Below are 17,616 nucleotides of genomic sequence, written 5' to 3'. Positions count from 1 at the left end.
CCTATCACAAAGGAAATAACAGAAAGGTCCCACTCAAGAGATAATGAAAGAAATAAAACATTTCTTTGTGATTTCTCTACTCTGGCTCCAGAAAGCAAGCTCAATATTAAACATCAACTGTGTACAAAAAGAGCATACATTTTATCTCTGTTACAAATTACCTTCAGCTTTTCTCTTTCTTCTTCAGCCACTTGATGTAATTCCATTTTTTGAAGGACCTTTTCAGTCCACTCATCGATGACATTTTTTAAGTTAAAAAGTTTGTCCCATAAAGCTAGGGCTCGACCAAGATTTTCACAATAGTCTTCTGTCTTCTCATTTATCTACCATAATTTAAAAAATAGAAAGAACACACTTAGTGGTAAAAAGTATGAAAACCATTGTTTCAAACACACTCTATTTTAAAATAAAAGTTTAGTTTACCTTTGTTTTTAAAATAATTTGCTTTAACTATCAACAACAACAAAAAAAGGTGCCTTAATGTATCACACAGTTCTTCCTTCCACAAAAAAACTTTGCTGCCACTTATAGGAAACTGAAAGTAATAGTTTTCCTAATTTCTAAACCACAATAAATTAAAGGTGCTTTTAAAACACAGAAGGAAATAGAATACGGACAAATTCTTAATTTGTAATTGGTAAAAATTTAATTATTACTCAACCAAAACCCTATTAAATAAATATATAGTTGGACATAAATATTCTGAATGATTTATATATTAGCTAGTTGAGTGTAAGCTTTTATATCTTAAAGAAGTTGAGTGTAAGCTTTTATATCTCAAAGGTTACAGACCCATTTGTTAGTGGCTTCTAACTCAGGGGGTGAAATTAATTCCTAGGTCATAAATTTTAGATTATTTGAACATTTTACAATGAACACTTTTGAATTTTATAATTAGAGAAAAAATACTAAAGATACAACAGAAAAGATCAATTTCCTATAAAATGAGATTTTTACTGAATTAAACTGTCACTCACATCAAGCCATCTATCCACAATAATATTAGCTTCTTTTTCAAAAGGAGGCTCTTCAAAAATTCTCATTTTATTTAGATGAAATTGTAGATTTCTGCAGATCTGGTTAATCTTGTCTACAACTTCTAAATGTTCATTAAATTCTTCTTTGACAATTTCAATCTGAAAAAAAGGCAACATGTTTTTGAAATATTTACATAGAAAAATTGGAAGAACCAAATTATATTATTGGCTAATCATAACAGAGTATTTCCTTCGTACATTATTCTTTTCTAAAGCAGGCTGTTATTTTCCTACTTTCTCAATAAAAAGTTTTTAGAATCCTAACCATCTGTTCTAACAAAATAATCTTACACTCAAATTTCTTCCCACTTGGCATGATGAAATAATTATAATAATCTAATATCATGTTTCTTGTCTATGTGAAATAACAGTCTACCAAAAAAAAGAAGCATCTTCACTCAATAGTATAAAAAATGGCAGTTCCTAGACTCCTCTAACAGGAATCGTCTTTGGAATGTTGAAGAAACTACATGCTCATCTGAATAAAACAGAACTTTAATACATGTTTAATACGACTTCAATTTTAGTCTCCCGTGATTGTAACTCCACATCATTTCTAACACGGAAGGGTGAAACACTACTTTATCAAAATGATTTTAAACTACAAAATAAAACCTGAATGTTGACTACTGTAATCTTCATGTTTCACTCAGCTTACCAGTCTTACCTGAGCATTTTAAACAATTACAGAAAATTTGAAAATAGATTTCTCCTAAGCAAATATCTAAAAAAATATATATATACATCTTAGAGGACTTCCATTTCTGGAAATAGAGATAGACATAATTTTCCCTATTCCCTATTCCCATTAAGCACAACTAAAAACCCTGGATATCATATACAAAACAAACTTAAAGAATTAAAAGTGGAAAGTTCAAGAGAGGAGAACAGCTGGGGGCATCAGCTCCTCAACACCAGCTTGGTGGTAAGTTCCCTGCATTTTCTTTTTCCCTCAGATATCCCAACACCTAGTAATATCAATGAGCACAGTGGGAAAAAAAACGTGCCAAGGGAAGCTTGCTATCCTCAGCCAGAGAACCAAAAAGAGGACAATCTAGCAAGACAGAAAACTTTTTGAAATTAATTACTCACTAGGGCCAGATATTACAGGAAAAGATATTATATTTATTTTGACTCACCAAAGATGACATACAGATGGCAAACAAGCACAAGGAAAGATTATCAATACCATTAGCAATTAGGAAAATACAAATTAAAACCATAATGTAATACTACTACATACCTATCAGAATGGCTTAAAAAAATTTGAGACAATATCTAATGTTGGCAGTGATGCAGAGGAACTGGATCACTCCACATTGCTGGTGGGAATTAGTTTGGCAGTTTCTTTAAAAACTAAATATGTGGGCAGCCCCAGTGGCCAGCAGTTTAGCACCGCCTTTGGCCCAGGCCTGATCCTGAAGACCCAGGTTAGAGTCCTGTGTCAGGCTCCCTGCATGAAGCCTACTTCTCCCTCTGCCTGTGTCTTTGTCTCTCTCTCTCTCTCTCTCTCTGCCTCTCATGAATAAAAAAAAAAAAAAAAAAAAAACTAAATATGTAATTAACATACAAGCCAGCAACTATACTCCTGGGCAGTTAACCCTGAGAAATAAAAACTTCTAGTCACATAAAGACCCCTATATTGGGATGCCTGGCTGGCTCAGTGGTTGACTGCCTGCCTTCGGCCCAGGGTGTGATCTTGGAGAACCAGCATTGAGTCCCTCATCGGGTTCCCTGCATGGAGCCTGCTTCTCTCTCCGCTTGTGTCTCTACTTCTCTCTCTGTGTGTGTCTCTCTGAATAAATATATAAAATCTTTAAAACAAAAAAAGAAAAAAGACCCCTATATGAAGGTTTATATCAGCTTTACTTATAATAGCCAAATTTTTTTTTTTAATTTTTATTTATTTATGATAGTCACAGAGAGAGAGAGGCAGAGACATAGGCAGAGGGAGAAGCAGGCTCCATGCACCGGGAGCCCGATGTGGGATTCGATCCCGGGTCTCCAGGATCGCGCCCTAGGCCAAAGGCAGGCGCTAAACCGCTGCGCCACCCAGGGATCCCATAATAGCCAAAATTTATAAACAACCCAGATGTCCTTCAGTGATGAATAATTAAACAAACTGTGGTTACATCCATACCATGGAATACTATGCAGCAAGAAAAGGGAACAAGCTATCAACACATGCAAGAACCTGAATGAATCTCCGGAGAATAATGCAGAGTGAAAACAGCCAATCCCCAAAGGTTACACGCTGTATGATGTATCCACAGGACAGAAACGGATAGGGTTATAAAATGACAACACAAGGGATCCTTGTGGTGTTGGAAGTGTTCTCTATCTTGACTCTATCAATGTGGGTATCCTGATTACAATATTGTACTATGTAATTTTATAAGATTTAACACTGGAGAGACTTACAGGAAAGGGTACACAGGACCTCTATATTTCTAAAAACTGCATGTGAATCTACAATTATCTCAAAAGTTTAACTAAAACAATAACTGAATAAAATTTTTAAAATGAGAATAAAATGATTGGGGAGGTTTTCTGTCTCCTGATTGGAGGCTGACTGATACATCTGTAAAGCTGAGATGCAAACTCCAAGGTTTTTTCTCCTGGAACAGGACTCTTTGTGCATTGGGCATAATAAATTTTCATTCAATTAAATGGAAAAAAATATATATATAAAACTTAAATATATAAATGTATATATACATTATATATATGCCCAAATTTATATATATATATATCTCCATCCTAATTTTCATTATAGTCAAAGAACTTTGTTATTACACTGACACAAGCCACCACTGAGTGAAGAAAAAAGAACAGGAGAGGGTACTTTCACCGCTGTCAGGAACAGTGAGTTTTCTTCCACAATAAATGGAAAGGGTAGAATAAAGGAAAGTAGACTCACTCTGCCTTTTCCCAAACCTGAATAGTCCCTTGACATTCTAGCCTTTAGTCTTACTTTTGCACTTCTGTCTTTCATTAAAAGGAGTGGAAATCTGGCCCCATATCCTAGATAAACATCCAGGTTTCTATGGTTTGGACGACAAAAGTTCCCAGTAGTATCATGTTTTGGCCGCTGGTACAAAGCATCATACCACAAATACATAATACAGAAACGGATTGTTTCTGAAGACAGTATCTAATTCATCACAAAATTAACTGAAAACTATATTAACAGTCAGTACTAAGCTTTGATTTTTTTTTTCAGGCAGTTAAAAAAGCATCTGAAAAAAGAATCAAATATTAGTATACTAAGTGTACTAGAACTTGTATAGTTTCCATACAAAATAATATATTATTTCAGCAAATATATGAAATACTCATACGCTAGATAAGAGATATAAGATTCTCAACATAATAAGAAATGCCTGGACTGTTACACTTTTCCTAAAGGTAATTAGTTATCTTATTAATTTTTAAAATACCTTTGTGAGCAAACCTTTACAGTTGAAAAAGGGGAACAAAGCAAAGTTAATCAATTTTTACTTCTGCCATATACATATTTCAAATGTTTACAGAGAATGCAAAATTACAACGATTGAAACATGATTTTGTAGTCACATAGACCTGGGATTAAATCACGATTATGCCTTTCATCAGCCATATAATCCTGGGAAAGTTACTTAACCCCTGTCCTCACATTTTGCCTTTTTTACAGAGGAAGTCACTAATCTATTCAAATTCCAAGACATAAATTGGACATTACCAGTAAGCAAGATCAGCATGCCTGAAAAATTCAATACATGGATATGGCTCTTTTTTTGCTCAGTGTTGTTTCCTTATCGTTCAACAGGTAATATTCTTGAGACCAGCATTATGAACCTATCTTCACAGCACGTGAAGAACCCAAGTCACTGTATCAATATCTAAGCTACTCTGTGATAAGATTCCAAGATTTGGATTTAGATCTGGAGGAGATGAAGGCATACTAAGCATTTAGGTTGGCCCACCTACTTGAACCATTTTTTCCCCAAGAACTTGCTGGGGTATTGGGCACTTGTGCAGATTATAATAAAACAATACCATTTGGTCTTTTTTTTTTTTTTTAGTATATATCTCCTTTGACAATCCTACAGTAAGTAAGGAAAACTGATAGGGCAGGGTTGGGGAATTTATTTCTTCTTTATTCATGACCCATCCTAATAACATTAAAACCCCTCCAATTACTTCTAAAATTCTCTAAGAACAAAACAACAACAACAAACTCTAAACCTTCGTTTTCTCACCAGTATAACAGGGTTAATACTATTTACCTTGCAGGGTTACGTGGAAATGAAATGATACAATAATATGTGAAGAACTTGCCATCTAATGACCATGCCCTCCATGCCAGAAACTATCATTATCATCATCAATACCATTTTTAGTAGTAGTAGTAGTACTTAAAACATCAAGGCCACATGATAGTCTTATTTGCAAATAAAACCAATTTTTCTAGCCTCAGGATTTTCCAGTTTCTGGAACAAATCATTTATTAGAGTGGAGGGAGTATAGTTTGGTCAGTGAAGAAAGAAGGAAATTAGTAAATTTTTAAAGTGCTGCCATTGGTATTAAGAATTTTCCATATTTAATATTATATCCTTAGGCTAGATTCCTAGAAGTGAAATACTTGGTCAAATGGTAGACAGATTTTCATGGGTCTTCAATAATATTGTCAAAGTGTTTTCCAAAAGGGTAACATCAATCCACTCTTTCAATAGCAATATAGAGTACACATCTTGCTATCAAAAGGCAAACAAAGTATTTTTGAGTAATTCTGCTATCTTTTGATTACTTATGAGGTTGAACTATGTCTCTCTCCCTCTCTCCCTCTCTATTTTTTAACAGTTGTCAATTTATTCCCTATGTACAAATATGTTTGGATCTCAGTGGTTTACTCACTAATTTCAATGAGTTCTCTGTATATTATTGCAAACCTTACTCTATCATATTTATGAAAATACTTTTCTACTCTACATCATTTTAAAAAGGATTTTATTTATTTGAGAGAGAGTACAAACAGGAGGGAGAGGCAGAGGGAGAGGGAGAAGCAGGCTCCCCACTGAGTAGGGAGCCAGCCACTGGGCTTGATCCCAGGAAACCCAGGATCATGACCCGAGTTGAAAGCAGACACTTAACTGACTCAGCCACCCAGGCACCCCTACAGCAGTATTTAAAGTAATAAAAAATTAAACTTTATCATACTAACTTCCATTTATGAGGGCATATTTAAGTGAACTATATTATAACTATATATTTTGAATAATGAGCTATTATACACAGGAATAATTTATGTAAAGTCCTCATTTTTTGATCTATCCATGGTTAAATTTATTGTTGATCTGTCCCCCTCTCCCTACACCAGCCTGTTTCCAGAACTGTGAGAAATAAATTTGTGGTGTTTATAAGTCACCCAGTCTATGGTATTTTTGTAATAGCAGCCTGAACAGACTAGGACAACAGCCATTGGTGAGCTAATGATGGCAGAGGGGTCAAGATCTGGACCAAAATTCTCATTAGGGAGACTCACCCAAGAGGCAGGCCATCTGCCTCATGGTGATGAAGTAAGTTTTACTAGTCAGATAAATAACTTATCCAGAAAGTACAGTTCACAGTTAATGGGGTTACAGGGTAGAAGAAGGAGTGCTCAAGCACCTGAGAAGAGGTGAGTGCATAGAGCCACACACACGGTGCGTCATCATGACCAACACGCAGTTAGATGCTGATTAAGTCCTGGGCACTTCACAGATGCTACTTGAGCTAATCAGAAAAGGAATGGCTTCCTACTGGTGACGGGATCCCATTTAACTGGACAAAGGCAGGATTTCAGGACTGAGGATTAGCACAAACAGAACAGCTACAGGTCAAGAGAGACTACATATCTGGTCAGTATACAAGAGAGGGACTCTGGATCTGTAAAGAAGTCAGAGACTTTGATCCTGAAACAACAGTACAAGGTGGGTAACTGGCATCAGGAGCACAGCAGAAAAGCAGCTATGGAAACTGGGACACAAGGTTGAGGGGATCTTATAAGGCTGATCGTGTAGAACTTGCTGAGAATCAAAAGAACCCAGAGCTCTTCAAATCCACTGGGATAGGGACAGAATCTTCCAGATCCCGAGACCGCCAAACGTAGAAGCTACCTCTGCTGGACAGAAGCCGACAGGTTGCTTCTGAGCAACTCCACGTCACTGTCTGTTCCTGGTCTTGGTGGCCTTCCTCATTTCAGTCTCATAAAAAAAACAGTTAGATAGTCACATATCATACAACTGGTATCCAAACAGGGTCCCTTGTGATTGGTCAGTTCCAAGAAACTGAGTCTGAGAAAGTAGGTCTCAGACACAGGCTATTCTTCACCTATAGCTCTGGCCATATGTCCTCACCCTGAATGTTACTGCAGCTTCAGGGATAAGAGCTCTAGATAAAGACTAAATTGTCTATAAGAATCTGGTTGATTCTCATTCTCTCTCTCTCTCTCTCTCTCTCTCTCTCTCAGAAACTGGGAAGTTCAATGAAAATGCTTCCTTATAATCAGGTATATCAAGTAGATTATATTTCACACATGCTTTTGACCCTTTAACAGCACTTTAGCATAGGACTCATAAAACCAGTAGGAAATGGTGTACAGTAATACAGTGTAGTCGTAGTATTCTTCAACTATTCCATTCTTCTGCCACTCTGGTTGATAATCACCTAAATCATAGAAAATAATGACACCTAGTGTCCAAAAGTGTCACTCTTCTTAGACTATGTTGTGATTGGTGAGGCTATGAATATAGATGGAGCATCATGGATGTAAACTCACACATCTTTACAGAAAGCAAATAAATAAAAATGTAATTATTCCTTTGTCTGCTAATAACAGAGGGGTTTTCCCACTACCTTCATTCTCTCAAGCCTAAAATGAAGCAGCAGGGGTGACCCCAGACTCCAGCAGAACCATACCACTAGGATCAAAAACCAAACAATATGCAACCCAGCAGCATCCACTTGGGGACTGAATTTTTGCAAGCCCTAGTAATAAATTCAATAAGGTCTTAGATATCTAAGAACACAGAGTCACTGTTCTTTTAAGCCAAGTTTCAAAAATGACTCCATTTATAATATCCTCTTTATTGTCGAGGCCACTGTGTAAAGTTTCCTTTGGAATCTGGACTCACCTCTGCTATCCTTTTCTTCAGGTTCTCTTTTCCCATGTAGGAAGCCTGAAGGGAGATGATACTCTCTTCTTTTTGAATCAAAGCAGTCAAGATACTTTTAAAATTCTGATATTGTTTTAAGAGCTCCAAAACTCTTTCACATTGGTCAAGGCTATAGAAAAAAAAGAAAGTAAAACAGGTAAATCTCTAAAAATAATAAAACTATTCTCTCTCTCTTTGTAAGTATCCTATAACAATGACTAATATGTTATAGAAGGATTTTTCCTCTTGTCAGGGTTTAGCATATTGCTTTACCAATGTAACCGAAGAATGATGGCATATATAGTTATCTGGCACACAGATGGTATAATCGCTGGATTATGATTTTCACCAGATCAATAGTTTAAAAAAAAATCGCCAGATGTAAGCTCTAGAAAGAAACATTTCCATTTCAGAAATAACCAAATAACCTTGGAAAACAGTGCCTCCCTAGCACTGTTCTTGGAGATTGTCTCAATAACTAATTCAGCAAGTCACAGTTTATGTATATTTAACTCATTCTAGATTTAGTCTATTTATTTATTTATTTATTTAGATTTAGCCTTTTTAAAAAAGTAAAGTAATACAGATAATTTGGCAGTTAGGATACCTGATTTCTACTTACACTTGGGCACTAATCAGTCCTGTGAGCTTACATAAGTTATTTTAGCCTCTTTGGACCTCAATTTCTTTCCTCTATAAAATCTAAGAATAGACTATATCGAATATCACAGACAGGCTTTCTCTTGACTACTATATACTCAGCTTCCAGTAGAAAACAAGAGGTACACTCAGAGTTCTGTGTAAAAGGACCACTGGTGTGAACAGAGTTAAGGAAAACTTCCAGGGAATGGAGGCACTGACACAGAGGAAAAACAGATACACCACTCAGCCTCAGGGGAAAGGAGGAAAGTATCGTGAGCCAGAGAGGAGGGTGCCAGTAGGAGCTACCAGAACCACCTGCTGCAAAGGGAGGGGGTTAAGACCATCCTGACCTCTCTCACTCTGTCCTCAAACCTCCTATTAGTACCTCACACTTCCTATCCCAACTGGACCCCTTGGCCTGGCTGGTGCAGCATGTTAGGGATCAGCCTTCCTGACCACTTCTCTGTCCAGGCAACAGCAAGGGAAAGGAGGCATGGATGGAGAACATTCCACAGAATCACCAACCAGGATTGACAGGTAATGGCTGCCACATAATTAAGAAAAACTCTTGAGCCTGCTCAGCAGAGAAGATAATGGCAACTGACAAGCAACATTGCTATTCAAGTCGGGTGAATAAGGCCCCCACCCCCAAAGATGTCCATATCTTATCCCTGGATCCTGCAACTATCCCCTTACATGGCAAAAGATACTTTGCTGGAGCAACTAAGTTAAGGGTCTTAAAACAGGGACATTACCACGAATTATCTGTGCGGGTGCAATATCATCACAAGGGTCCTTATAAGGCGGAGACAGGAGGGTCAGGGTGACAACAGAAGCAGAGACAGAGAAAGAGAGAAAGCCGAATTAAGATTTGAATATGTCTCATGGTTGGCTTTCAAGATGGAGGAAGGAGACACACACCCAAGGAAAGCGGTGGGAGCTCTCTAGAAGGCAAGGAAACAGGTTCTGTCCTGGAGCCTCCGAGAAAGGAAGGCAGCTTGATTTCAGAATCTCCAACCTCCAGTCTGTCAGATAAATCCGTGTTGTTTTCAGCCATTAAACTTCTGGTAATTAGTTACAGAATAGCAATAGAAAACTAATACAGGGGAGGCATAATAATTATAAACACACTGTGTATTTGTTATCCTCTTGGATAACCTCTTAAACTCACTGGGCTATAATCTAGGATTCTAGATCTTGCTCAGACATTGGCCCAGCGAGCTTCCAGTATGAAACTCTCACATTTGCCCCTTCTGTAGATCTATGGGAATGTGTTTTTGACATATTTTAAAAAACTAATTGTTGTTGGCAAATTGAATTTAAATAAAATATTAAAAAATAAAATAAAATAAAATTGAAAAAGTTAATTGTGCTATAAGCAACTTTTCAGATTTGGGAGGGATCTTTCTCCTTACCATTCAGTGACTGAAGTTTTTGTACTCTCCCACAAATGCACTGTATTTTGGAACTGCTGATTCAGAGATTTTTCTCTGCCATCTTTGAATTGTGGAAGAGAATTAACCATTTCTTGCAAGCATTTCTTCTCTTCTTCATATTCATCTAGATCCTTATCCAATTTCATTAGTGACTTTTTCCTTGATTATGAAAGAAAGAAGTTTGAAAGCCAATGATTAGCCAATCTGACTCAACATAAGTATGGGTAGTTTAGGGGAGCACATTAACTTTAATTTGCCTTCAAATTATTATATCAAAATAACACTCTCCTGATCCTTTTTCATACCTCTTCCTTTCACTAATGACCTTCTCTCCTCCCTGCCTCTCCTCAGACATGCCAGGCCCATTCCCACACCCGGCCTTGGTACCTAACCCTCCTTCACCCTGGAAGGCTCTCCCTCCTGGTCATCACCTGGCTAGCTCTCTCAGCCCATCAAATAATCAAAGATTATTTTCTCAGTAAAACTATCCTGATGACTCTTTTGGAATTACAATCTCCTCCCCCCTCCTTGCTTAATTTTTCTTCATAGCTCACCATCAAACATTGAGTACCTTACTCTTTTATAGATAAGAAGTTCTACCAGGAACAAGAGTTTTTGTCTATTTTGTTAACTGCTATATCTCCAGTACCTAAAATAATACCTGGCGCGCAAAACATATTTATGGTATTAACAACTAAATTAAAAATTAAAGCAATTTATTATTCATCAAGATACAGATTTTCATGTATAAATTAACATGTAATTTATTCATTTATTATTTATAAATATATAACAAAAATTTATTAAAAATAAATTAATGACTAAGTCATTAGTTCCACACCTCACTAAGAACTAGGCACATTTCAATTGAAGAGGGCACAGAGCAATTTCAGAGGAAGGAGCTTCAAGAGAGCATTGAGTCTCAGGGACTTGGTAGGCAGATGAGACAACAGAGGAATGATTTAGACAGGGGAGGAGAGTGCACAAAAGTAACTTGCTAACATTGCCACTTGTAGGACCTGGAGGCTCACTCTGAACACCAGAATTAAAATCACAGTACTCATACAGAATGCTGCCCACCTCAGTTTATTGCAATTCTGCTCATTCTCTAGAATCAGTACTAACCTTAGCTAACCTCTCAAATTCAATCCTATGCCTTCCCACCAAGTCCTCATCCCAGTCCTACTGGGAGGAGAGGAGGAAACCAGATAATTCAGGAAGAAATAGGGCCAGGGTATGGCATGCATATATCCCACCACTTCCTTCTTTATTATCCAGTGTGTGGAGTATTTTAGGCCTTCCCCCATCACAAGAACCCTGTAATAAGTAACAGCACTAAACGGGACTTTGAAGGAACTCAAGTACTTTACACACATCTTATTTACTCCACCTTGATCTGTGAAATGCACACTTCAAATAGAAAAAAATTATAAAACATTTTGTAAAGGCACACTATCAACAAAAAACAAAGCTTGTTTGAAGTCTACAGAAAAGAATGCTGAACCAGTACTGACTAGAGCAGGATAGAACAGAAGTAGAAAGACACAGGAAGTATTTCTCTCACCTAACAGATATTGAAAATACATTAAAGTATTACCCTGCATCGGGCCTTGGATCGAAATGAGACTCACCGTTGTTTCACAGCTGGAACGGTGGGATCCTTAAGACTGATCTTACTGATTTGATTGTACACATCTTGAATATTTCTCAGGAGTTCATTATTTTTTAAAATACAAGTCTCTAGTAATTTGTTTTCTTCAGTGAGCTCTTCCTGCACACCATAGCCACGTGTCTCAAATAACTTTCTAAACAAAGCATCAAGAAGTTTATCACAGGTGTCATCACCTCGTTCAGCATCTTTAAAGCTTATGCCGAGCATCTTCAAACGTTCATCCAAATGTCTGGCCTGGTCCTTCATCAGATTAATTTCTCCTTTTTTATTTTCTACTGTCAAAGTGTCTTCTGGTACCACCTGTGTATCTGAGGCTGAAAGCTCAAAAGACAGCTCAGCTGTTCTCAGAGAAGCCAGAAACTCCTCCAGAGCTTTGAGGGCATCTTTACTCCTCTGTACCTTGTGGTTTGCTTCTTCCAGTTGTGTTTTGTGTTTCAGCGTAATATTCTGGGTTGCATGTACATCAACTGGGTATAAGTCCTTTAATGCAAAGTCGCCAGACTGTTCCACATTGTTACATATTTCAACTTGTTTGGCAATGGAATCTTGGATATTCTAAAATAAAGTAAGAAATGCTGAAAAAACTGAGGCAAAATAAAAGACTGCTCATCAGAAATGAACCTAAACTTAAAATGACCAGGTGGCATCTAGAAAACTGCTTCTCGGTTTTACCAATGCTGACAGTTTCAATGGAAGGAAACATTTTAGTTACAATGATCAGATGGTCCAGCTATTTCATTATCTGATAACTTTCTTGATGTTTCAATCCCCAAAAGAAAACAGGTATATAAATCTGCTTCAGTGAAAATAGGTATTAAATTGCTGAGACATCTGTTTATAATCTGAGAAATAAAACACATTTTTTTAATTTAAAATGAGACTTGAAGGTGGGGGGATTGAGTTTATTGGGTGATGGGCATTAAGGAGGGCACTTGATGTAAAGAGCAGTGGGTATTATATGCAACTGATGAATTACTAAGTTCTACTACTGAAACTAACAATATAGTAGATGTTAACTAAATTGAATTTAAAAATGTTAAAAATTAAAAACTTTCAAAACAGTGAGATTAGGATTAAGTATACTGTTGAATATACATGAGTCTAGAACAATATTTAGGATTTCAGTCATTGGGGAAGACATTCATAAGCAAACCTTCATTTTGAATTCAAGGAAAATACCTAATTACTTACCCCAACTTTCAAATTTGCGAGGAATTGAGAGTTGAGAAATAAGTCTAAATTATTGAAGACTTTTCTGCCATTGCTCATAGTTCAATTATATACTATTGAGGTATAATTAGAAATCTCTGAAGAACTGAATTATTCTATGAATACACTGGAAGAACTTATATTTACCCTCAAGTTTTGATAAATGCCATCAATATCAATGAGATGAAATTCTTGAATGACTAGTTCATGGAGGAGCAGGTCTGAGTCACAGAGTAGAAGTGATTCCTTCTCCACAGGTAACACAATCTTTAGTGCAGTTTCCAAAGATTCCATTCTGGGCAAAAAATAAACCAACATTATGGAAAAAGACAACATAAAGATATTTCATAGAACATATTAATGCCACGATTTAATTAAGAACAGAAAATAATTACCCAATAATAATACATACAATGATATGTACAGATCATTACACTAAAACCCAAACCTAGCAAAATAAAAACAGAACAAAACAACCTCAAAAAGCAAACCCGGCAATCCAAAATACCAAAGAATAAGTTGTTTGCTATTTCCAAATATGACTTTTATTTTTTTTAAGATTTTATTTATTTATTCATGCGAGACACACAGAGACAGACAGAGACATAGGCAAAGACAGAAGCAGACTCCCTATGGGGAGCCCGATGTGGGACTTCATCCCAGGATCCTGGGATCACAACCTGACCTGAAGGCAGATGCTCAACCACTGAGCCACTCATTCTTAATAGCTTAATATATACCACACTGAATGGAAAATTGTTGTAAAATATACTGAGCCTTACTCTACTTTTTTTCTTAACTTTTTTTTTAAAGATTTACTTTTTTTTAGATAGAGAAAAAGAGAGAAAACAAGTGGGGGAGGGACCGAAGGAGAGAATCCTTCAAGTAGACTCTGTTGAGTGTGAAGTCCAACACAGGGCTTGCTCCCACAACTCATGAGACCATGACCTGAGCCGAAACCAAGAGTCACATGCTCAACCAATTGAGCCACCCAGGCAGCACCCCCCCCTTACCTTTTGAGATAAATACTGAATGTAATTTAACTTTGCCTTTGATGACAAAGAAATGTTATTACAAATACTAATTATTTTATTAGTGAAAATAGAATTCAAAGAAATAGGCTCTACTGATAATAAATTGAAATACATGACCTTGGACAAATAACACATAGACTGAGCCTCCATTTCCTCGTATGCAAAATGAGGATATCTTGAGGAAACCCATCCTATGTACAGGGAGGGGATAAGAACAGAACTCTTGCTTTGGAAATGGTAAAATCAAGACCCAGAGAAGTTATGTGACATGGCTAAATTCATGCCCAAGGGCAGATGGGGGCAGTGGGGGGCGGGGGTGTGGGGCAGGAAGGGCAGAGTATGGCCTTTGGAGCTCAACAGAGTAAGTTCCACCAAAATCTCTGGCAGTGGGGTGGCTTGGTTATATTGTTTAACCTCTCTGAGTATCAGTTTCCTCATCAGTAACATAGCAATCATGGTAGCTTCTCTCACCAGGGTTGTGACAACTAAATACAATAGCATACTTAGTATAGTACTATCCTGGCTTAAAATACCATTAAAAATTCAATAAATTCATGGTTAATAGATCTCAGAATTATACCTGGTATTAAGAGTCATCTGAAACTCTCTTTCTTTTTCCTTTAATTTGTCTCTCATGTTACTTATAAAAGGCTTCTTTACATCACTGTCAAGCTCTTCTAACTTCAATGAAGTGATTTCGAACTCTTTCCAGCAAGCATCAATTTCATTTTTTAAAACCTAGGTGAAACACATTAATCTATCAACTAGTGGGTTAACAGGCACAATTATTCTGTTCTTACAAAATGAGGCATTTGCCAACTATTTTGCCAACTATTAAGAGTTTTATATGAAAATATATTAAAATTATTTTTATATCTAATTAAATTAATTGAATTTAATTTTAAATACATTTTTAAAATATCTTCCAACCATCTACAAATGAAATATCCTTCAGGGAACAATGATCTTAACTACTCTCAGAAGTCCCATTCAATGAAGTCAAGGAATCCAAACTCCCTTCCCAAAAGTAGGTACACAGAATACAATTCAGAAAGATACATTTAAGAACAAATATTCTAGTTCTTCTAGATAATAAATCTTTGTTTCTCCATAACTGAAAAACAAAACTAGAGTGAACCAAAACGTTTCTATCACATAAGAAGTGAATGGAATTAAATTATGATTTATAATTAAACACCTAAAAATTCAATAATATTCTAGCTCCTTATCTTTTTGATGGTGATTTTTTGTTTTTAAAGGCACTGATCATTATAATGCTGATCATTATAATGTGTTCTTCACCTTTCCCATGGATTATCATAGCTTTTATAACCAATTCATTATTCAGTTACTGGAGTAAGGTCTCAAGACAGTTTCTTAATTGTGATGAAAATGTGCTAAATCCATCACTTGAGCAACACAGATTTTAACATATTAATTCTGCTTACTCAGATGGAAAATAGAGAGGAGTCAGATGGTAGAGTGTGATTCCAGAACTGGCATCATAAAGGAAAGATAACTATAAAATATGGGAGGGCACTATAGGCTCTTCCTTGGCCCTTTTCTCCACCTGATGGATTTTCTATGAGGGTTCATTCTAATGCTCTTCCAAGCATACAACAGTGCTGCACTGCACAGATTGCCTTCAAAATAAGGAAGATATTTATTTGTAGGGCTTACAACTAACACTAGTTAATTTTTTCAGTAGCTCCTGAACCAAATGGCTCTCCACAAGATTATCCATTGCTCAGAATAAAAAATCCCGCCACCGCTGGCCCCTTCCTCATCATCCCAACATTAGATAGACAATATTGACAACTTAGTCAGGATGATGATAAGAAATAAATATTCAGAGTCACTGGTTTTTTCATGTATTATTAATTTTAGAGCAACACAGTTGGACTACTGGTTGAAATTGCCTTTGAACACATTGTTTTGAAAAATTCTTTTGTAGCCCTCATTCTCATCCTAAACATAATCCAAAACTCTGCGAGCCACAGTATCTTGAGCACCAAATCAGAGCATGAGCAATAAATAAGGACCCCAAAACAAAGTCTTTCCCAGGGTTGACACCTGAATGCAAATCATTCTCTGAAACAGAATGACATTAGAAATGCAATCCAACAAAGAGAATTCTTTGGAAACATCTAGCATATGTGACCTCAACAAAAACAGTGAATTCTATACTCATGGTGAGATTATTTTCTAATAATAGATAAAACTTCTCTAACAGTATTTTCAGTAATTACCCGTAGATCTGTCAGTTTATCCTGCAGACAAGCACTACTCCTTTCCTTGTCACTGGAGAAATCAGAAATTATTCTGAATTTGTTCTTTTCTAGGTACAGCTCAAGATTTTCTCTGTGCATATCATGCCTAGAAAAAAATTAAATGCAACGTCACTTATTTTTAACAGTAAGACAAAACATGTTTTTAATTACTATCAATTATACAAGAGGGAATTTCTGCTTAAGTTACTGGACCACGTGCCAAGATTATGACTAATGGGTTATAAATTTATATGAAAGTGTAACATGTTTGCATTAATGGAAGATTTTTGGTGGATTTTCCAGTTACATAAAGGGGTTACCTCTCTTGTAAACTACTGAGAGCTGCATTGTGATCCTTTTCATACTTCTTCATAAAGTTTTCTTCCGGTTGAGGCTTTAACTTGGATTCCAGGCTAAAATTTTTAATCGAATCCATTGCCTAAGTAAATATGCAAAATAGTAAACATAATATCTTCAATATACTTAAGTATCTGGAAAAGATAAATACTTTATAACATAAAGGTATGTCACTAATTCTTTATACCCAAACCAGGAGATAGTACGATTTACCTGAGGCTTCTCAGCTCTAAGAGAGGCCTTCCCCTGGGACAAAGGAGATTTATGACACTGAATCTCACCTTCTAACTGGTATGTCAGCACAGAAAAGGTATTCTCCCAACCCCTAAATACTGTCTCTGCCAGAGACGAAAGCAGACAGAAGCCTAGCATGCAGAAGCAGACCTCTGAAGTCAAAAACACCTTATTCTCTCCCCACAGCCTCTGACTGGCAGTCTAGTCCACAGTCCATGCCCTCTTACTGAAAATTCAAGAATTCAGAAAATTCAATTCCCAAGAGAAGTAAAGGACATTATACTGAGAAAAAGACAAATGATAAATGAACTAGTTCATCTCAATGAAGCTGAGGCATCTGTACAGATTAAACTCCAATCTTGTACCCTCAATAGGAATGTGTACAACGTGTATTCATAATGGCTACAAATGGTCTCTTTCTGAAAGAACTGTTTGTATCCTCAGAGGAAGATAAAGTGACACTCACTATATATATACATCGTTATATTGTAATTATTGGGGGGAAAATCCCATTTTTAAATGGGAATTCTCAGCTGATAAAAAAATATTC

General features: G+C 36.4%; 1 protein-coding gene across 5 annotated transcripts in view; it reads right to left on the bottom strand.

The window, feature by feature from the left end:
- The window catches only part of SYNE2 (spectrin repeat containing nuclear envelope protein 2), a 319,917-nt gene that overhangs the window by 175,553 nt on the left and 126,748 nt on the right, over nucleotides 1–17,616 (bottom strand). For all 5 annotated transcript variants that reach the window (XM_025442804.3, XM_025442803.3, XM_025442805.3 and 2 more), the window contains 9 exons: nucleotides 16,796–16,914; nucleotides 16,455–16,581; nucleotides 14,786–14,943; nucleotides 13,319–13,466; nucleotides 11,922–12,517; nucleotides 10,270–10,449; nucleotides 8,192–8,342; nucleotides 978–1,136; nucleotides 162–323 (listed from right to left, as the gene is read on the bottom strand). In XM_025442804.3, the coding sequence (XP_025298589.1) occupies nucleotides 162–323; nucleotides 978–1,136; nucleotides 8,192–8,342; nucleotides 10,270–10,449; nucleotides 11,922–12,517; nucleotides 13,319–13,466; nucleotides 14,786–14,943; nucleotides 16,455–16,581; nucleotides 16,796–16,914 (1,800 nt within the window). The remainder of the gene's footprint in view (nucleotides 1–161; nucleotides 324–977; nucleotides 1,137–8,191; nucleotides 8,343–10,269; nucleotides 10,450–11,921; nucleotides 12,518–13,318; nucleotides 13,467–14,785; nucleotides 14,944–16,454; nucleotides 16,582–16,795; nucleotides 16,915–17,616) is intronic.

The sequence above is a fragment of the Canis lupus genome, chromosome 8 (assembly GCF_003254725.2).
Source record: "Canis lupus dingo isolate Sandy chromosome 8, ASM325472v2, whole genome shotgun sequence".
Classification (NCBI taxonomy): domain Eukaryota; kingdom Metazoa; phylum Chordata; class Mammalia; order Carnivora; family Canidae; genus Canis; species Canis lupus.
Note: the sequence above shows the minus strand (reverse complement) of the source record. Positions and strands in the feature narration are given on the sequence as shown.